The 22857-nt window shown below is 44.1% G+C and overlaps 1 protein-coding gene across 1 annotated transcript in view; it reads left to right on the top strand.

Moving 5' to 3' along the window:
- Nucleotides 1-22857, top strand: part of ARHGAP39 (Rho GTPase activating protein 39) — a 283264-nt gene that overhangs the window by 251866 nt on the left and 8541 nt on the right. The window contains exons 7-8 of the mRNA XM_036742205.1: nucleotides 5685-5758; nucleotides 20672-20871. Coding sequence (XP_036598100.1) covers nucleotides 5685-5758; nucleotides 20672-20871 — 274 coding nt within the window. The remainder of the gene's footprint in view (nucleotides 1-5684; nucleotides 5759-20671; nucleotides 20872-22857) is intronic.

Below are 22857 nucleotides of genomic sequence, written 5' to 3'. Positions count from 1 at the left end.
GAAAGAGAGGTCATAATATTACTATTTAATTAAACCATTCTAGGGGGATAGCATAAAGGAGTCTATGCCTCTCACTTATTTCCTTGGGATCCTTTTTTTTTTCCTAAGCTTTTCAGTGGGGGAGGAGGTTTTGGCAGAATAGAGCCACTTAGTTAAATTAAAATTTTTAAACCAGAGATTACATTTTTAAATTTTCTTTTTTTCTCAGATTTTTTTCTAGGTTTGGTGGGGTTAGGAACTGACAATGGAAGGGGACATTTTTGATGTCTAGAGGCTGTGAGCCCAGCCCTGCCTGGCTAACTGTGCCTCTGATGGCTTCTTACATCTTCTTGCTCTAGGGCATTTTCATCACTAAAATCTCTGCTTTCTGAATGAGCATTTGTGGGTGGGAATGGGAGCAGGGGGCACTGTGTGTTTCATGCCAAAATGTTGGTCCAGTCAGGTAAGTGTCACTGAGTTACCTCTTCAAGAATACCCAGGGCCAGCCACTGTGAATTGTCTTGAGCAAGTCTTCTCTTTAGGTGATGTAGACTCAATTTTTCTGGACTGGAGGCCAGTAGTGACCTCCTATTCCACAGCCTGGTCTGCCGGGGAATGACTGAGCTAGGAAGCCCACAGAGTTTCTCTGTCCTCCTGAGCTCCCATTTGCAGGGGAGCATCTTTGTCCCATAACACACTGCCCCTTTTACTACAGCTCAGATTTGGTCTTGCTGAGGCAAATGTACAGGAGTCCCTGACTTTCTTCCCAGGTTCCTTGGCCTGTTTCTGCAGCGAGAATATCACCATAGATTAAGTCTTCCTACTTCCTGTCATTCAGTCAGTAAAAATTTACAGAGCACCATGCTTTACTACAGACTCTGTTGTGAGGTTCAGGGCAATGGAAAAAGTAGAGGATGCGACCCCACATAAGCCATACCTGAATCAGTCAAGTATATGGAAAAAGTGCTAGTCACCAAGAAGATGCAGAAAACTGAGACAGAGAACTAAAACATTGGGTGACAGAATCAGGAGGGTCTTCAAAGATCCCAGCGGTCTGGAGTGGTGGACTGTATGGAATAGACTAAAACTTAACAAGGATAAATGTAAAGTTGACAGTTCACAAGATGGCGGAGGTGTAGCGATGCCTGTGAATTAAGATCCAGATGTTTTAGTGGCCTGCAAGTTAGATATAGATTAGCATTATGATACGGCAGCCGAAAATGCTAACACGGTCTCGGACTGCATTCACTGAAACACGATGTCGACAAAAGGTATCGGTTCCTCCGCTGTTCCTCTCCCTCGGTCAGACTACATCTGGGCTTCTGTGTACAGCTCTGAACACCACATATTACAGAGGACATTAACAAACTGGTGTAGGTCCAGAGAAGGGCACCAGAATAGTGAGAGGACTGGACGCCAAAATTGTATAAGGATCACTTGAAGGAACTGGAGATATTTTAGTAGAAGAGAAGAATTGGGGGATCAAGATAGCTATTTTCAAGTATTTGAAGGGCCAGCATATAGAAGACGCATTAGATTTGGTATACTTGGCCACAGAGGGCAGAACTAGGGGCGATGAATAGATTGTAGAGCAGCGGACTTTAGCTCCAAATCAAGAAAAACTTCCAAACAATTAAGAGCTGTCTAAAAGGGCAGTGAGCTGCTTTGAATGGTAATCAATTTCCCATCACTGAAAGTTTTCAAGAAAGACTAAGTGACCACTTGTCCAGGATATTGTAAAGGCTGTACCCGTTCAGGTATAGTTGGAATAGTTCATTTAACAAGCATTTATTAAACTCCCACTTATGTGCCTTGAGCAGTGCTAGGTGCAAGGAATTCAGAGAAAAACACAAAACATTCCCTGCCCTCAAGGAGCTTACACTTTGTTGGGAGGGAACGTGATATGCTCAGATAAATAAAAATACATACAAAATGTACCTTTCCAGACTTCCTATTCACTATTTCCCTTCATGTACTCTACATTCCACACTCACTGGCCTTTTTGTTGTTCTTCAAGTACAACCTCTTGTTTCCCTAATCCTTTGCTTTTGCACAGGCTTCCTCATGCTTGCAGTTTCCTCCGTCCTTGTCTGCACTTGTAGAACTCAGACTTTCTTCCAAAGCTCAAATCATATGTGGCCTTTCCTGATCCCTCCAGCTACTAGTACCCTCCTTCCTCTGAAATTACTTTGTCTTTACTTTGTATGTGTTTTTATTTACTTAGATGTACACACATCTCCTGCAGAAGACTGAAAGAACTTTCATTTTTATCTTGGCCTCTTCCATGCCTGGCACATAGGTACCTCAAAAAAGCTCGTTATTTGATTGGTTAATTAAGGAAGGCACTAGTATCTGAGGCAGTCATGTAAGAGGTAGCATTTGAGCTGAGCCTGGGAATTCTAGCAAAGTTCCTGAGGCCCCTTTCAGCTCTGATAGCCTATGACTACATTTTGGGACAGAGTGCTTTCTAGTGTGCCATGCCAAAAAGCCTGGCATTCCAAAGAATACTTCTCTAACAGGAAGAAGTGGGGATGCATCCTGAGAATTAGCCTCCTTATGAAATCCTACAGCATCTGGAAAGTCTCCAGCATTTATACACTTTAGGAGTTTTGTTGGACTTACACTAAGGTGGTAGTGGAGGTGCTGTCCCTCATTGACAGAGCCAGAAATGTACCTTGAAGATGTCCCTACAGAGCTGTACAAACACACAGCCAGAAGGGCCGTGATCCCTTATAATCCTTATAGGACCCCACAACAGACTTCAGGCTATTGAGAACTGTGTCTCTGCAATACAAGTACAGGTGACATCTTTCTGCCCACTGACTATCCACAATAACTCTCACTAAGAATTCTCGTGAACTGTTTCAGCCTTCCTAAAAAATAATAATAGCAGCTAACATTATATGTTAGTAAGTACCAACATAGTGGAAAGAGACTTGGGTTTAGGATCAGAAAACCTGGGTTTGAATCTTGGCTCCACTTTGTAGTGCCTAAGTGACCTTGTACAAAGCATTTCCCCTCTCCAGGCCTCCGTTTCCTTGGCTATAAAACACAGGACGTAGATCATAATGATGTTCCGATCTTGATCGTAAGATCTGCTCATTCGCTTTGCCTCCTGGAAAGAGGAAAGCAAGGGCAGAAGCAGACAAGTTATGCATCTCTCCAGCCTAACCCTGAAATGGCCTTGAAACCCCACTCCCGCCTCTTCCCTTCCTCCTCCTCTCTGCCCAGGCCTCCCATCCTCACGGCATCCAAGACCTCAGAATTGGAAGGGAACGCAGAGGCGATTTAATCCAATCCTTATTTGAACAGATTTTAAAACTGACAGATGGTCAGTTAGCCACAACTTGAAGACCTTCAGAGGTCTTCCCTACCTAGCAAAGTAGCTCATGCCACTGTTAGACTGTTAGGTTTTCCTCATATCAAATCAGTATGTCTCTTTGTCACTTCCACCCATTGTTTCTGGCCCTCTGAAGCCACACAGTAACTGTCTAATTCTTCTTCCACATGACAGTCCTTCAAATACTTGAAAATAGCTATCATGTCCCTTCTATTTTCCAGGATAAACATCCCCAGTTCCTCCTCATGTGGGATGGTTTCCTGCCCCCTCCCCATCCGGGTTCCCTTCCTCTGGAGGCTTTCCAGCTTTTCAACATCCTTCCTAAAATGTGGTGTCCAGAACCAAACAAAACATTCTAAGTATGGTTAGACCAAGGCAGAATATAGCAGGACTATCACCTCCATATCATTCTAGCATTCTGTCTCTTTGTTCAAGCCCATGTTGAATACAATCTCTAAAAATGTCTATCAGCTTCCTCTCTTCTTATCAGGTCTCTACCCAGGCCCAAATACCTAGCATGGTCCTTTGCTGTGGCACTTGTTATTTTTCATACTTTCCTTGGTTTGGAAAAAGAAAACCAGCTTCCGAATCAAAGCAGCTGCCTCAATAAATTGTTGAAATGGCAGAGATCCAGTCTGAAGACATCCCTAACCCTGCCTCCTACTTTCCCCATATATCCCGTCCCTAGGGGGACCCCTGACTCCTTGGAATTGGTAAAATTATGCTTCACTGAAGATGCCCTTGGTTGACATGTCCACTCAGGTGAGAGGCTTAAGATTGATACAGAGCATTCATTTTAATTCAGTCCCATAATGATTTAATCAATATACAACTACTGGCTGCCATAGTCAGGGCATCATTTGTAAGATAAGGCCCTTGATGGAGAGGGAAAAGTCAAAGAGAACTCAGTGACATTCTAGTCCAGCTGTACCTAAGCACAAATTTCCCCTCCCACATCCCCAGTAAGTGACCATTCCACCAACGCTTGAAGACCTCTAATTATAGGGATCCTACTGTCTCCTTAACTAACTCATTTTACTAGACTAGAATCAGGTTAGCAAAATCTGATGATGCTATCAGAACCAGGATTCTGTTGGCAGTAGGGCCAGGCCAAGGATGATGATAACAGCTAGCATTTATATTTCACTCTGAGGTTTGCAAAGAACTTTACAAACATCTCACTTGTTCCTCCCAACAGCCCTCAGTTAAGTGTTGTTATTATCCCCATTTTTCAGTTGAGAAAACTTGAGACACAGGTTGAAGTGACTTGCCCAGGACCACACAGCCAGGAAGTATCTGGGGCTGGATTTGAACTTAAGTCTTCCTGAATGCGAACTCAGTGTTCTCTCCACTGGGCCACCAGCTGCCTCAGTATGACTGATCCCAGAGGCATCTGGACGTAACCTACTCAGGGCCTGGCCAATAATTCAGGCAGTTCCCAGCCTTCAGGCAGGCAACATCAGAGAGATGTCCTACTAGAGGCAACAAGAAGATATCCTGGCAGACCCAGGGGGGAGGAACGCAGAACCAAAAATGATAACCGCAAATCCTGTCTCTAACACTAAGACTTACCAAGCATTTTCCTTACGATGTCCCTGTGGGGTGGGTCATCCTAGCAATATTATCTTTTTTCTGTAGATGAGGCAAGTGAAATGACTTGACTGTGGTCACACAATTGGTAACATTGGAACTAGCATCAAACCTTGGGCTTCTGACTCCCAGTCCAGCCTTCTTTCCACTCTACCCCTTCTGAGCCTTTAGTCCCTCTAGCAGACAAAGTTGGCAATCTGGCCTTCCCCTGAGCCTCTATGAGAAGACACCCTTCCCTTACCCCCCCGAAAAAAGTGATTGGGAGTCATCAGTGTATCTGTGGCTCTTTCTCTGAAAGTCACATTCACAGTGTCAGTGGGTGGGTGTTAATACGAAGTATATCCTTGCACACGCCCATACCACCTAGGGACTGACACCAGTACACTCATTTTCTGATACATGTCGACTTAACCATGTAGACATACCTATAAACTAACATAGCCATGTTCTTATACCCATGTATTCTTAAACCCACATATACAGGAACTAACACTGAAGCACGTAGGCCAACACTTCTCACCTTTACACGACAACTATGTCACAATGACACACAATACTGTCATCCCATTTCCCACCTTCCTCCTCCGTGGCTGGAGGACACAGTTCTGTTTCCTGAAGGGTACTACCACTGCAGAAATTCTGGCCTGGGATTTAGGGAGTTTTTACCTTTCCTTTCTTTCATTCTTCCTTGTGCCTACTAGAGCTAGGTTGAACTGGGCTCTAGCTTCCTTCATGAAGCATAGAAGCTTAACTGTGTTTTTTTTTTTCTTTTCAGGGGTGGCGATAAGCACGTATGCCAAGTATTGTTACAACAAGCTCCAGAAGGCTGCCTTGACAGGAGCCAAAAAGGTATTGGTCTCTTCCCTTTATTTTACTTTGGCTCCTCTCCCAGGGCTGGTAGAATGGGCCTGGGCCACCTGACTTGGAAAAGGATACCCCAGGAAAAACCTCTCCAAGAAGCTTTTTTCACTCCTTTTAATCTCAGAGGGGAGGAGAAGGATAGAAATTGTACATGGTAACGCATAGCCTTGTCAGTGTGAACATACTTGGACAAGCCTGGGGCCCTGATGAGTGTTCATACATATGTACATATATGTTTCATCTTCCTTCAGATGACCACCCAGCCTCTCCCCTTGGCTCTAACAGATACCATCCTGGGCCCTTCCAAGACAATTCTGTGCAAGGTCCCACTCCACAGCGATATTTTGAAAGACAAACTCTAGACATGAAAAGCTAAGAGCTTTATGAGTAGCGCAGACAAGATATGCCAAGGCCAGAGCAAGGAAAAGGGCGGGATGCCTGTGAGCTTGGAGTAGTCAGGACAGTATTCATAGATGAGGTGTTATTTGAGTTAAGCCTTAAAGAAAAAGGAGAATTCTGCTGGGCAGAGAAAAGGGAGGGCATTTTAGACAAGATCCTGCTGCACACAAAGGCAGGGGGATGAGAGCGTGAGGCACATTCAGGAGCCGACCTGGTCGGATCAGGGGGTTCCTGGAGAGAAGGTGGTGTCAAATTAGGAAGGCCTGGTATACCAAGCTGAGTAATGTGAATTTTGTCCTACAAGCTATGGGGAGTTCTGAAATGGTTTGAGCAAAAGAATGGCAGGCACCTAGTACCCCATCTTCAAGTCACAGTGACCCTGGCTATAGCCTTCCACACATATCCTTCCCCTGCTTCTCTGAGGCTGCCAGCCTTGAAGAGCCTAAATAACATTGATAATAATTATAACTAAGGTACTTGTAGAGGCTTACAGAGTACTCACTGAAGCAGTCAAAGTGAGGGCTGTTACCTAGGGCTTTGACTCTAAGCATTCTACAAAGAGCTCTTTTCACTACACTGTGCTAGGCCAAGAGGGCTAAGAGACTAAAAAAGACAAGACTGTACCCAGAGACCTACCCAGCAATGGGCTCTTAAAGAGGATCCCTGGGTGCAAGGGCAGAGCCAGGAGCCCTGTGAACAACTTCTCTGCTATTGGACTCTTTGAAAGATGCCCTTGCACCACCCCCGTTGCCCCACCCCACCCCTCCCCTACAGCCACTGAGGGAAAGATAATGGGGAGCTGACTTTTAGGGGATAGCAGCACTGTCCACTTTGACCATGTGGTGGCAGCCTTAATCCCCAATAGGGTCTCCAGAAAGGTGTTATTGAAGCGATCAGATTTAGAGCTAGAGGGGTCTATAGGGTGTGCTGATGACTGTTTAACAGCCAACTCTCCCCGGGGGGAAGGGTGTACACAACACACTATCTGCTTTATTAATGCATTATTAATTTTCTCAGTCAACAAAACAGTAACTCTAGCCCTGGCCTCCTGTCTGTTCCTTGACCAAGACATTCCATCCTTTAGTTCTTGGCATGTTCACTGGTTGTGAAATATATTCACATCTCTGTCTCCAGGCTTCTTTGGCTTCCTTTAAGTCCCAGCTAAAATCCAACCTTCTTACAGGAAAGCTTTCCCAAGCCCTCTGATTTCTCAAATTGTTTCTTTCTGGCTGCTTGCAGTATTTTCTCCTTGATCTGGGAGCTCTGGAATTTGGGAACAATATTCCTAGGAGATTTCTTTTTGGGATCTATTTGAGGAGGCGATCGATGGATTCTTTCAATTTCTATTTTGCCCTGTGGCTCTAGAATATCAGGGCAGTTCTCCTTGATAATTTCCTGAAAGATGGCATCTAGGCTCTTTTTTTGATCATGGCTTTCAGGTAGTCCAATAATTTTTAAATTATCTCTCCTGGATCTATTTTCCAGGTCAGTGGTTTTTCCAAGGAGATATTTCACATTGTCTTCCATTTTTTTCATTCCTCTGGTTCTGTTTTATAATATCCTGATTTCTCATAAAGTCACTAGCTTCCACTTGCTCCAATCTCATTTTTAAAGTAGTATTTTCTTCAGTGGTCTTTTGGACCTCCTTTTCCATTTGGCTAATTCTGCCTTTCAAGGCATTCTTCTCCTCATTGGCTTTTTGGAGCTCTTTTGCCATTTGAGTTAGTCTGTTTTTTAAGGTGTTGTTTTCTTCAGTGTATTTTTCAGTATTTTTTTGGGTCTCCTTTAGCAAGTCATTGACTTGTTTTTCATGGTTTTCTCGCATCCTTCTCATTTCTCTTCCCAATTTTTCCTCTAGTTCTCTAACTTGCTTTTCCAAATCCTTTTTGAGTTCTTCTATGGCCTGGGGCTAGTTCATGTTTTTCTTGGAGGCTTTGGTTGTAGGCTCTATGACTTTGTTGTCTTCTTTAGGCTGTATGTTTTGGTCTTCTTTGTCACCAAAGAAAGAATCCAAAGTCTGAGACTGAATCTGGGTGCGTTTTCGCTGCCTGGCCATATTCCCAACCAACTTGACCCTTGAGTTTTTCAGTGGGGTATGACTGCTTGTAGACTAACGAGTTCTATGTTCTACGTTTGGGGGGGAGGTGCCAGCTCTGTCAGAGCCGCACTCCTCCTTCCCCAAGGACCCCCAGTCCAGACTGGGCTTAGATCTTCAGCAGGCTGTTGCACTCCTGCTCTGATCCGCCACTTAATTCCTCCCACCAGGTGGGCCTGGAGCCAGAAGTAACAACAGCTGTAGCTGCCCCACCTCCGCTGCCCCCGGGGCTGGAAGCCGAACCGCAAACTCTTTCTACTCCCGCAGCTTTTCCCACTAACCTTCTCCGCAGTCTTTGGTGTTTGTGGGTCGAGGGGTCTGGTAACTGCCGCAGCTCACATATTCAGGGCGCTAGGGCCCCCTCCGCCCGGCTTCTGGTCTGGATCGTCCACGCTGCTCAGGCTGGGCTCTGCTCCACTCCGTTCCCAGCTCCCAGCTCCGTGTGGAATAGACCTCACCCAGAGACCATCCAGGCTGTCCTGGGCTGGAGCCCTGCTTCCCTCTGCTGTTCTGTGGGTTCTGCCGTTCTAGAATTGGTTCAGAGCCATTTTTATAGGTTTTTGGAGGGACTCGGTAGGGAGCTCACTCTAGTCCGTGCTTACCAGCTGCCATCTTGGCTCCGCCCCCCAAGCCCTCTGATTTCTAATGTCTTCTCTCTGTTGTATGCCCTATTTATGCTGTATATAGCTTGCCTGTACGTAGTTATTTGTATGTTGTCTCTCCCATTAGATTGTGAGCTCCTCAAGGATAGAAAATGTCTTTTGCCTTTCTTTGTCCTCCCACCCAGTTCTTAGTACTGAGCCTGGTAGGCACTTAATAACTGCTTGTTGACTGACTGACTGGGAAATTTTGACTGAGGGAAATAGAATGAGAATGAGAATGGATATGAGAAGAGATAGGAAAATATACCCGTGCCTTAGAAACAAGCTTGTCCAACCTCCTTATTTTATAGAGGAGGAAAATGTGGCTTAAGAGGGCAGAGATTTACCCAAGATCAAACAGGTAACATATAACAAGTCAGAACTTGAACCCAGGTCTCCTTACTACAAGTCTAGTACTTGTTCCACCAAGCTGCACTACCCAGCTTGCCAGTATCCTGGAGAGCTAGTGGTTTAGGGTTGCATATCTAGGTTCCTAATGCCATTTCAGCAAAGTAGTTTCCACATACTAGGCCCCCTAAGATTTGTTGGAAGGAACTCTAAACAAGCTGAGGGACTGCCTAGTTCCAGGGTGAGCCAGTTTAGTTCTATTCAGGGGGCAATGGCGTCAAGTTGCCTGCTTATATCTCCTGAGGTCCCTTTAGGTCCTTAGCTCGCTGTTAAGAGAGGCCTTCAGCCGGACAGACAATAGCAGAATTGGGAGAGAACCAAGCACAACCACCGTGGCCTGAGATGATCTTGAAGGTGGCCTAGAAATGACTCAGGCTCCACCCCTTTTCCTACTATTATATACCTATCCTTCCAATTCAAAACTGGTGCTTTTTTAGTCAGGAAGCCACCAACTAACTCTGTGACCTTGAAAAGTCCATTTCTCTTTGGGTCTGAGTTTCATCATAGTAACACTAATAGCTTGCAATTTTGTAGCATTTTACAAGTACTTTCTTCACAAAAGTGCTCTATAGTTATCCCCATTCTACAGATGAAAAGACTGTGGCCCAGAGAAAAGCTGTGCACCTTCTACAAGAAGTTAGGACCCACAGTTACTAGAGCTTTCCTCTCCAGTGTTACCTTCCTTGTGCTCATTGCCTAGCATGGAGAGACCTGTCAATTTCTATGTTGTAACCTCCATTAGCCTGTATATAAACTCCTTGAGGGTAGGGGTTGCTTTCATGTTTTGACTTACTTTTTCCAATGCTTGGAACTATAATAAGCCCCTCGGTGATCTCTAAAGCATCTTTCAGTTCCAAAACTGATTCTAAGACTCCAGATTCAGCATTTAATTAATAAATGGTGGTTGACTGATTTCTTGATTGCCTGGGGAATTAATAAATTGCCTTAGACAACCTTAGGCAAAGGCACTTAACATCTTTGGGCCTCAGTTTCCATATCTGTTAAGTGAGGGAGTTGAATTAGGTAGTTTTTGTGGTTCCTTCAAGCTCTAAATCTATTATCTGATTTTAAACTGGATTACTAAGTGTCAGAGGTAGAATTCAAAGTCTCCTGGGTCCAAATCTAACCCTTTGTCTAGTTTTATCACATTCCCTCTTACCTATAAAATAAGCCCCTCCTGATCGTGTCCCAGGACCCTTCCCATGCTCAGCAGTAGTATTCGACTAAAGTTCCTCATGGCAGATCTCTGTTTAGTGCTTTCATCCAGCACAACCCTGGGACCCTGGTAGCACCAGCCTCTTCATTCAGGAAGCCCAACAGGCCACACGTCCCACCAAGGCCACCATATTATTGAATACCAAGCTCCCTTTCTTCATTTGGAAAGAGTACCACTTTGCTGGCTAGGAAGCTGAGGGGCCTCAAAATCTACCTGGATCTTCTGGGCCTGGGTTGGGGAGAGCCCTAGAGAGTAACTCATTCCCAAAGAGTTAGAATTCAGCATTGAAGAGATTCCAGAGGTCATCTGGTCCCACTTCTCCCAGAATAGGAACCCTCTCTGTATTTCTCTGACAAATCATGAGCTTCTGCTTGAAGACCTCTAAATGAGGACAGATTTACCACATCTTGAGGCAGCCCATTCCATTTTTGGACAGTCATAATTGTTGGGAATTTTTTTCTTGCTACTCCATCCTCAAAAACCCTCACTTGATTGGTCCTTCTTCACTAGCTATTGTCCTATATCTCTCTTCCCTAATGAAGCCAAACTGCTTGAGAAAGCCTTTTATAATTAATGCTCCAACTTCCTCTCCTCTCACTCTCTTTTTAACTCTTTACAGCTTGACTTCTGACCTCATCATTCCACTAAAACTGCTCACTCCAAAGTGACCTCTTAATTTGCCCAATCTAATGACCTCTTTTTCCGATCCTCACCCTTCTTGATGTCTCTGCAACCTTTGACACTGTCGATCACCCTCTTCTCTTTGATACTCACTTCTCTCTAGGTTTCTGTGACACTAGTCTGTTCTCCTTCACCTCCTACCTGTTTGACCACTCTCTCTTCTGCCTCCCTTGCTGAATCTTCAGCCTGGTTAACATCCATCCCCCAAGGAGTCATCCTGACACACTTCTCTTTCAATACTATTTCACTTGTTGATCCTATCAGCTCCCATGATTTCAGTTATCTCTATGCTGATGATTATCAAATCTGCTAACCTCTCTCCTAATATCCTGACTCACACCTCCAACTGCCTGTTAGGCATCTGAAATTGGATGTTCCATAAACATCTTAAATTCAGCATGCCCCAAACTGAACCCATTAGCTTTTCCTCTCCCCTTCCAAACTTCCCTGTTATTGTTAAGAGTACCACAATTCTCCCAGTCACCCAGGTTCACAACTTAGATGTTATCCTCAACTCTGTATCCTCTCTTTCCCTACAGCCAATCTATTGCCAAGTTCTATTGATTTTACCTTTATAACCTCTCTTGTGTATGCCCATTTTTCACCTAGACTATTAAAATAGCTTGATGGTTGGTTGTGGTACTCTTTCCAGCATACTACATACTTCAGCATACTACTGCTGAGCATGGGAAGGGCCCTGGGACACGATCAGGAGGGGTTTATTTTACAGGTAAGAGGGAATGTGATAAAACTAAACAAAGGGTTAGATTTGGACCCAGGAGACTTTGAATTCTGCCTCTGATACTTAGTAATCTAGTTTAAAACCAGATGGCCACAAGTTTCTTCTCACTACAGTCTGTCCTCCACACAGCTGTCAAGTCAATCTTCTTGAAGCATAGGCATGACCAAGTCAAACCCCCAAATTCCATTCTATAATTCCAGTGGCACCCTATCACCTCCAGGATCAAATGTAAAATCCTGTTTGGCATCCAAAGCCCTTTACAGCTCGGCTCCCTCCTACCTTTCCAGGCTTCTAACAGCTACAGCTTTGTCTCCCTGACATACTCTGTGATCCAGTGACACTGGCTTTCTTGCTGCTCCTTGCAAAGGACACTCCTGACTGTGCTGTTTTTCATTGGCAGTCTTCCATACCTGGAGCTCTCTCCCTCCTCATCAACACCTCCTGGTTTCCCTGGCTTCCTTTAAGTCTCAAGCTAAGTCTGCAAGCAAAATTCCATCCTCTAAGAGCTTTTCCTGATCCCCCTTAATGCTGGTGCCTTCCCTCTATTAAGTATCTCCATATTTTTTGCGTATGTATAGTTGTTTGCTTATTGACTCCCACGTTATACTGTGAGCTCTTTGGGAGCAGGGACTTTCTTTTGTCTTTCTATGTATCCCTAGCACTTGGCATAATGCCTAGCACATGGTAGGCACTTAATAAATGCTTATTGGTTGACTGACTGCTTAAACCAAAATTTGCCTATCTGAATTCCTTCACATTGACAGTCACATAACCATATAATTTTAGAGCTGAGAAGGATCTCAAAGGTCTGATCTATCCAATAACTAATTAGGAATCTGTTTTACAGTATCTTCTACAAAAATATTCTAACCTCCTCCCTGCCGCCCGCAACGTAGTGAAATTTCCCTTCTAATAAAGATTTCAAAATAAAAATGGAAAACAATTCAGCAAAAACCCATCAGTATATTCACAGAGTCTGACAATATATGTACTACATCCATAGTCTCCCACCTCTTGGATGAAAAAACAGAGATACAATTTCCCAGCTCTTCTACCTCCATAGCCAAGCCTGATCGTTGTAACTATACTATGTTCAATTTCTTTGTATTGTTCTTTTCCATTTGCATTGCTGTCATTGTGTATATTATTTTCCTGGTTCTGCTTAATTAATTCTGTTTCATTTTATTTGTCTTCCCATATTTCTCTGAATCTTTCATATTTATCTTTTCTTATGATACAGTCATGTTCCATTATACCCATGTGCCAGAACTTGTTTAGGCATTCCCCAGTTGGTCTGCATCCATTTCTTTTTCAGTTCTTGGCTATGTTAAAGAGTGTTGCTCTGAACACATCCCCACATTTTCATAGTCAATGGATCCACGAAACTCTATACAGACAATTCTCACTTTACATAAATTCATATTAGGCAAATTTGATTAAGAATTCTGAAAAATCTGCATTCCAAAAAAATACCTATCTTAACTTTACTGTACAGTACTACATGCTCTCTCGCTCACTCGCTGTCTGCCCCTGTGGCTTAGCTCTGAGCTCCACGGCCTCCTACCCTCCCACCAAAAAAAAAAAGAAAAATCCCTCCAAGTGAAAACAGAACTGACTCAAAGAGAGCACCACTGCCACCAGATCTGGGACTTTAACTTGAGACTTCCTGCACTGAGAGAGATCTTTGCTCTGCTCTTCCCACCTGCCTGTGTGCCTGGTCCCTGCATGTTCGTCTTCTGTCCATCTGCAGTCAGGTACCTGGTATCTGGCCCTGGTCCCTGCAGGTCGCCCATCCTCTCTTGTATGTATCTGTGTCCAGCCCTTACATGTATGCCCCCGGCATGCATGTTTTTCCTCTTGGTTCTGGCCAGGCCCCACATGGCTAACCCCAGTCCCCTGTGTTCCTCCTGCTCTCACTTCTCTGTCCCCAACCTCCGTGTGTCCTTGAACTATGTGCCAGCACCCTCCCTCCACAGCCATCTTCCTGCCTCCCTCTCTCCCTTCCCCATGTCCACAGACAAATCCGTATTATATTGCATAAAAATTGTTTTACATAGAGATCTGTGGAAATGTCCATTTATGAAAAGTGAGAACTGTCTGTACGTGTACCCCAATTCGTGATTTGCCATTTGACAAGTTTGTCCTCTCCCTGTTCTTCCCATTCTGGCCTCATTAATAGTCCCTGCCACCATTTTGGTGCCTCCTGTAGTGAATACCTGGGAGGGAGGCATGTTTTGTGGGAGGATCTTCAGCACACATCCAGGGAAAGCCTCCTTCTCCCAGTATGTCCATGCTACTTAGCAGGCTCACCCAGGACCAGTGAGAACAATGATTGATGTAGCATCACAGAATTTCAAAAGGACCCCAGAGGCCATCTAGTCCAACTCACACCTAAACAAGGATACTTTCTCAGTATTCCTGACAAGTGGTCATCTAGCCTCTGGTTGAGACCCCCAGGGAGAAGTAGCCCTACTACCTGTGGAGCTAGTCTGTTCCACTTTTTGTTTTGTTTTTTCTTGGCAGGGCAATTGGGGTTAAGTGACTTGCCCAAGGTCGCACAGCTAGTAAATGTGTCAAGTGTCTGAGGTCGCATTTGAACTCAGGTCTTCCTGACTCCAGGGCCAGTGCTCTACTCACTGTGCCATGTAGCCGCCCCTATTCCACTTTTAAACACTGCTGGTAGTTAAGAAGGTTTTCTTTACATCAGGCCTAAATATATGTGTATGTGTGTGTGTGTGAGGACAAATATACAATCTCTTCTCTAAATGAAACATCTCTAGTTCTTTCAACTAATCCTCATATTGTAGGTTATTCTTTCTGTAGTTTCCCCTAGTTTACCAATATGCTTTCTAAAATGTGGCACCCAGAACTGAAAGTGTTACTCCAGACGTGATCTGATTTGTAATAATCCATCCTAGGATTTAGCCAGGAAGCAAAGTCAAGATCAGTGGTATACAGTTTGCAAAGCCCACTCTCTTCCCTTTTTTGAAAATCGAGACATTTGTCTTTCTCCAGTCTTGTGGTACCTTCTAATTTTATGATTTTTCAAAGAATACTAATGGTGGCTCACTCAGCAATCAGCCATTTCTTTTAGTCTTTTTGAATGTAGTTCATGTGGACCAGGTAATTTGAACTCATCTAAATACTAATAAATCAGCTAAATGATCTCTTTACAATCTACCTTCTTATTTTGAGTATCATCTCCTTTGCAACAATTTTTGTTTTGTCCTTTCCAGTCCAAGAAAACAGGAGCAAAATAAGTGTTGACGATGATCCAGTTGTCCTCCTTCAGCCCAGTCCTGTTCCTTCTTAGATCCTGTCCTTTTCTCCAATATAGCTTACTCATTACCCATACGTTGTGTATTTGTGTACAGACATCCTTCCTAGGCCATAAGGTTTTATTACTTTCTCCTTTCCTAGATTTTTTTCTCCTGATAGCCCCAGTGTAGTTGCTCCTCCATTGTAGCTGCCCTCTGGTGTATAGCAACCAGTGATCTTGACTTTGTTTCCTGGCCAAATTCTAGAATTAAGAGGCAATTTTGTCTTTCTCCCTTCCTTTTGAGTTTAGAGCCTATACATACATACATAGCTACAGAGGTATGTATGTATATGCAGAGAGATAGAGAGAGAGAGAAGTTTATGCAACTCAGGGCAACATTCTTTTTAGACATATTCCATGTGCTGGCTGTGAGACGGTACTTCCTGTATTTTAAGCCATAGGCCAGACATCCGGATTCTGTTCTCAGATAACCGTCTTGTCATTTCCCAGATCTGCCTTTAGCTTCTGAACTCCTTGCCCTGAAGAGGCAGCAGCAGTGAGGAGACCTTTCCGTCTTGGGTCGGATCTGCCGAAGCTTATGCTGTCTGTGCCTGATTGTCACAGTGAACTTGGGTCACCTTTGTACATCACTTGGTGTAGGATCAGTGGTGGAGGGTGAAAAGCTGGGTTTAGAGTCCCAATTCTGGCTTCAGATTTCGTGTGATCTTTCACACTGGGACAAGTCACCTGACCTCTCTGGGCTATAGTTTCTTCATCTGTAAAATGGGAGGATGTTACACCATATAATGTCTTAAGAGCCTTTCTCATTCTTTAAACCATATTATCTACTCACATTCTTGCTTAATTGCTGACTAACTGAACAAACTCTACCCAGAGATGTAAAGGGGAGAAATCTCATTACCTTTGTGCCCAGTCACTCAGCAGATGAATAATGTAGACCAATGCCCAATTCATCCCAAAAGTACATCAAAGACTCTTTTTTCCCCTCTTCCATCATCCCTCTTTAACTCTCACCTTTTAGGGTATAGAAAGTGAGGGAGGAGATAGACAAAGATTATCTTTCTCACATTGCCTAGGCTGGCCCCGAGTTTGAATCCTTACTCTTCCACTAACTCTGTGACCTCAGGCAAGTCACTGTTTCTCTTACCTTCAGCTTCTTCATATGTAATGAGGTGGTTCAACTGAAATATCTCAGAGGCAGCGAGGTGGCACCATGGATAAAGCACTGGCATCAGGAATGCTTGAATTCAGCTCTGTCCTCAGACACTAGCGGCATGACCCTGAGACAAGTCTCTGTCTGCTTCAGTTTCCTCAACTATAAAATGGGGATAATTATAGCACCTACTTCACAGGGTTATTGTGGGGATCAAATGAGATAATATTTGTAAAGCGCTTAGCACAGTGCCTGGTACATAGTAGGCGCTTAATAAATACTTATTCCCTTCCCCTTTCCTTTCTAGTTCTGAATCCTGTGATTCTTTAGCATTAGAATATAATCTCCTTGAGGGCAAGGACTTTTTTTTTTGTATTTGTGTCACCAGCACTTGGCAAAACACCTGGCACATAGCAAGTATTTAATAAATGTTAATTTCCTTTGTTTCTTTCTCTGTCCCAGATTACACAACCAGCAATATGAGAGCCAAGACTCAACCCTAAATATCCTGACTCCAAGACCAGTGTTCTTTCCAGTACATTAGACCACACTGCCCAGGCAGGAAGGATTCATAGTTGGTCCCTGGTCTCCCTGGCCTGAGTTCTCAGTCATTTCTCTGATTCTCTGGCATAGATGATTGCTGCCACTGTCACTGGTGGCTAATTTCTCCTCCACCTGGGGGGACAGACTTGTAATACCAATTTCATGAGCAGGATGTTGTGTCCCTGGCTCTTGGGTCTTGCAAAAAGTGCCAGTCTTTGAACACTTTGGTTTAACTCTTTTGGGTTTCATCACCCATGAGGAGTGTCACCTTAAGCATATCACTTCTCCTTCTGGGTTTCAGTTTCCGTCAACTAAGAAGCCTTTATTAGGCTTTTACTGTGTGCAAGGTGCTGTGCTGAGCACTGGGGACACAAAAGCAAAATGGTTTCTGTGCTCTAGGTGCTCACCCTCTAAAGGAGGAGACAGCGTGAATACAAACAGGTACACAAACAGTGCATCCAGAGAAAATGGGGAAAAGCCTGAGGGAAAGGCCTCCTGCAGAAGCTGGCTCTTGAGTTAAGTTATGTCCAAGAAAACCAGGGATTCAGAGCTGCAGAAATGAGGTGGTGGTCGAGGATTCCAGGTATGGGGGACAGCCAATGCAGAGGCCATAGGAGGTGGGAAATCACATGTTCAGAACAGCAAGTAGCCCAGCATGGAAAGTTAGGAAGGGACTAGATTAGTAAGACTTTTAAATGACAGAGGAGTTTGTTTGATCCTAGAGGTCATAGGAAACCACTGAAATTTATTGGGAGGAGAAAGGAGAGAATTACATAGTCATACCTAAGCTTTAGGAAAATTATTTTGGCAGCTAGATTGGGGAGAGACTTGAGGCTTGTAGAGACCAATTAGAAGGGTATACTCTAGATAAGATATGTATGATAGTGGCTATGTGAGTGAAGAGATGTGAAGATAGAAATCATGAGATTTGGCAATTGACTGGATCCTTGGAATGAGTTAGAGGGAGGAATGGGGCCTGACACTGAGCTTTTGAGCCTGGGGTATGGGGAGGTAATAGATAAGTTAAAGAGGTACTCAGTGGAGGAGAGGGAATGAGGTTTTTTTTTTTTTTTGACACTGTCCTCTGCCCTTGAATCCCTTACTCTTTTTCTTGCCACTTTAACCTAGGCATCCTTAATTCTAGATCACCTTCACAACCAGCCTTCTCTGTTCCTACTCTCCTTACCTCTATGCCACTGACTGCCACTGGAAGAACTGACAAAACTATGCTGACCGTATCTACTACAAATTCATGTTATGTGATCTTATCTGGACCTTCCTTGCTGCATAGGCAACCTTTTATTCCCTCCTGGTTGGCTCTCTAGCGCACTCTCTTCCAGACCTTTCCCTTTCTCCTCAGGCCCTCAGGATTCTACTTTGCCCACCAGTAGATGACTTCACATCCTACTTTACTGAGAAATTAAAAGACATCTGTCATGCAATCTTCCTTCTCTCTTAACTCATCTCAAAACCTTTCTATATCATCCTCCATTCTTTGTTCTAGTCTGTGAGGAAGAGACCACACATCTTGTCAAAGCCTACCCTTGGCCTTGTACTCCTGATCCCATCCCCACTCACATCTTCCTCATTCTGTGTGGGGTGAGACCACCCAACAACAATTAATTTAAAAAGTCAGAGGTCTCTCAAATTTAGAAACAGAAAAACTTCTTTATTATGATGCCAAGGGAAAGGGCCCTCTCCAAACCGATAGGGAGAGGCGGGGCCCAGAGATCAGAACTTAGCTTTATACTCTAAGGTAACCCTCTGCCCCCCATCCCCTGCCCCTGCCCCTGCCCCACCACCACTGGCCTTTTACTCTCATTGGTGGAGTCTAGGCTCACAATTTCACAGAAATCTACTACGCCAGTACAATTTAGCCAATGCCAAACTCTTTATTAAAAACACTTTTTTCCTTATTTGATGAGGACACGGTTCAGGTGATTTTAGTAACTTGAAACTTAGGCCTAGCTGTCAACGAGAAGCCCTGAGCCATGTTGAAAGGTCCCCACCCCCATTCATTCCACTCAACTCACAGAAAGACTGAGATCCAGATTCCATGAGAGGGCTTCACCATGCCACTCAATTCCATTAATCATTTTCCCTGTCATCTTTAATTTTTCTCCGGCTCTTCTGTTTTCTACAAACATACCCAGGTTTCTTAAAGCCCAAGTAAACCTTTACCTGACCCTGCTATCCCTACTTAAGTTACAAACATATATGTGTGTACATATACATAAATATGTATGTACACATGTAACATATATATAAACATATAGCATGTATGTGTACCTCTGTCTATACATTTGTGCGTTATACATGCATATACATACCTACATACATGCATGCATGCATGTGTGTCTGTTTATGTAATCTTAAACCTTTTCAGAGCCAAGAGAAAGAACTGTCAGTACTTGCTAGCTCTAAACTCACTATCGATGAACTTAACCCCTTTGTACTCTGGCTTCCAACAGTACCATCCTATTGAAGTTGTCATCTCAAACATTGTCAGCAGTCTTTTAACAGCTAAAGCTGATGGCTTCTTCCCTGTCTTCATCCTCATTAACCTGTATTAATTCAGCTTTTGACAGTGTCACCCACATCTTCCTGCTCGATAATCTGTTCTTCTTGGATTCTGTGACACTGCTCTTTCTTCTTCTGTCTATCTAACAAATTCCTTCTTAGGGTCCATGACTGGCTCATCACCCATCCCCTGGCTATTCAGCAAGAATGTTCCACAAGGCTCTACCCTCTGTCCTTTTCCCCTCTTTTCTCTCTTCTGTGTACTATATCCCTTGGTGATCTCATCAACTCCTGATTGTTCAATTGTTATACAGATAGATGACTCTCATCTGTCCAGTGTTAATCTTCCTCTTTTCATCTGAAAAAAAGTATTAGGAGTTTTAGTAGACTTGTGAAAACTCAACATTGTTGAGTCAGTAGTGTGACATAACAGCCAGAAAAATCCATGCGACCTCAGACTACATTAGGAGAGACATGATGTCCAAAACATGGAAAGCAACTGTCCTTTCTGATTAGACCACAGCCTAACTCTTCTGTTCAGTTATGGGCACCATATTGTGACCAAGATGGTGAGGTTCCTCAAAACCAAAGCAAACCAGAACTTGGGATGTTAAGCCTGAAAAGGGGGAGCCACACACACAATAACAGTCTTTGGATGTTGGAAGGACTGTCATGTAAAAGAGGGATTTGGCTTTTTCCACTACCTAGAGGACCAAATTAGTAGCGTTGAGTAACATTTAGAGCCACCCAGAAGTGTCATGGGGTGCTGCTGGAGTCAGTGAGTTCACCTTCACTAGAGATCTTTTCATGAAGGTTAGATGACTACTTGGTTGTGATATAGAGGTGATTCTTGTTAAAACAGGAATTGGACTATATCATCTCTGAGGTTATATGTATATATTTAAGGGCAAAAGTTGGGTTTTTTGTCTCCTATGAGTTTGAATTCCTACCTGTGTATGTACACACACACACACACACACACGCACACACACACGCTTGTAGACACCAGGCTTTTCTCTAGCCCTGTGATATGGGAAGACTTCATCTGACCCTTATAGTCCTTGGACCTTCTTCTCCAAAGTTCCTTGGGCACCATCATCATAATGGTTTCCCATTCCCTTTGTTGTATCTCCCTCCCAGACCTCCATATTGCTTTTCCCATCAAGCATCAAGTTCCTGTGAAATCCTATTCACTGTGTCTCTCAACACATACACTTTTCTAGGGCCTGAAGAAGCCTAACATGGAGGAAATCCGACATGCAAAGAATGCTGTATTCAGTCCATCCATGTTTGGCAGTGCGCTTCAAGATATCCTGGCCATGCAGAAGGAGCGCTACCCTGACCGGCAGCTGCCCTGGGTACAGACACGACTCTCGGAGGAGGTGCTGGCACTCAACGGGGACCAGACTGAGGGCATATTCAGGTACCCTGGGACAGGGATCAGGGAGGCAGGGCCACAGACCCAGTCCTGTGATGAGTGTCCTACTCTCCGTAGGATCATAGGATTGGGAGCCAGTTTCAATAAATTTGAAAAAGTGCTGCATTTAACGTCAGAGGACCTAGGTCCCAATTTCACCTCTGCCACTGTGGCAAGTGAAAGGTGAAGTGACTGAGGAAACAAAGGTTCAAGCCACTACCCAGGTTGCCTTGGGCAAATCACTTAACTTTTCTTGTGCCTTAGTTTCTCCATTTGTAAATTGGGAGGAATGAACTAGATTACCTCTAAATGAATAAATGAATGAAAAAGCATATATTAAGTGCTTATTATATGCATATCATTGTGCTAATCACTGGGGATACAAATAGAAAAGTAAGACAGTCCCTGTTCTCATGGAGCTCACATTCTAATAGGTGGGGACAACTGAAAGCCAGCTGGAAAGGCCCCATGGTCCTTAGGGTGCATTGCCAAATCAGATGGCAACGAATCTTCTGGAATGACATTTCCAATCGGTCAAACTATCTCTGTTTCTGATGCTAAGCCACATGACAATACTAACTAAGGGTTTTGGTGGTAAAACCTTTCTTTTCTGGGTCTTTAATAGCTGTGACTTCTGAGGAGGTAGAGACTTCCTTCAGATCATATCTCCATAATTGCTGCTCCCTTGCATAATTCATTGGTTGTAGAAACAAAAACAATGGCCTGGGGAACACTGATATTCCTGGGACTTTGGGACTTACCTTCCTTACACTGAGAGTTAGTCAGTTATATAGAATTCTCTCTCTCTCAGGATCCAGACAAGCTTGCCTGCCCCCTTGGTGGCAATTGGTTAGCAGCTGGTTTTAGTGGTAGCTACTCCCTACTCCAACAGGACTATCTCCTGGATTGTAACTATAGTGGCCAGGATGTAAGCAGAGCCAGTCATCTGGGGGTCCTTTCCCACTCTATATCTGTGATCCTGTGTCCTTGACTGAGCCCTCACAGGTTCAGTGGGGAAAGGTGGCCTAGATAGTTCTACAGTTATTAACCTGAATCTGGCTCTGGAAGCCCCCAAAAAGAACTGAGTAGTTTCCCTGACCCCCAGAGAGTGGGACATTGCTATAGGTCTTGCCCTTGGATCCTGGAAGCCAGGATTAGTTTCAGGCTAGGCAGTCCTTCTGAGGAGCCTTGCATGGGGTCTGCATCATCAACTACTAACCTCTCTATCCTGCACTGATCCCTTCCCTGTCTAACCCACTTCATTACCATCTATTAAGCCTTTACCTTACCCTTTATTCCCTCCTCACTGAAACATCAGATCAGAGTCTAGATGGGGCCTTAGAAGTGGTAGAGGATAAAGAGCACTGCTCTGAGAGTCAGACAGCCTAAAATAGAGGCCCAGCCTTGGAAGCATAACCAAATCACTTCATACCTCTGGGACCTGCTTGTCACCCCTAGGTCACAGAGACCTGAGTTCAAATCCAGCCTCAGTCATATACTAGCTGTGTAACACTGCACCGACCTTGCTGTTCCTTGTACTAGACACTCCTCATCTCCTCATTCCGTGCCTTTTCTCTGACTGCCTTGCCTGCCATGTGCATGGTTGTTTATATGTTGTATCCCCTGTTAGAATGTGAGCTCCTTGAGGACAGGGACTGTGTGTTGCCTTTCATTCTATCCTGGGCATTTAGCACAGTGCTTAGCATCTAGTAAACACTTAATAAATACTTGATGGTGATGGTGATAATTTCTACAGCTCCTTCTATCTCTGAATCCTGTGCTTTTATGATTTTTCAAAAGAATTTCTAGCCCTAGAGCCTTAGAAATAGTGTAGAGGAATGAGCCCTGGACTTGGAGTCACAGCTCTACTGCATTATAGCTGCATGACCTCAGGAAAGTCAGCCCCGCCAAACCTCTGCTCCCTCCTGTGTCTGCCCTCCTTGCTCTGCTTTTTCTCAGGCTTGCAGGGAGAAAAGGGCTCTGCCAGTTATA

This window comes from Trichosurus vulpecula, chromosome 1, assembly GCF_011100635.1.
Source record: "Trichosurus vulpecula isolate mTriVul1 chromosome 1, mTriVul1.pri, whole genome shotgun sequence".
NCBI classification, from domain to species: domain Eukaryota; kingdom Metazoa; phylum Chordata; class Mammalia; order Diprotodontia; family Phalangeridae; genus Trichosurus; species Trichosurus vulpecula.
Note: the sequence above shows the minus strand (reverse complement) of the source record. Positions and strands in the feature narration are given on the sequence as shown.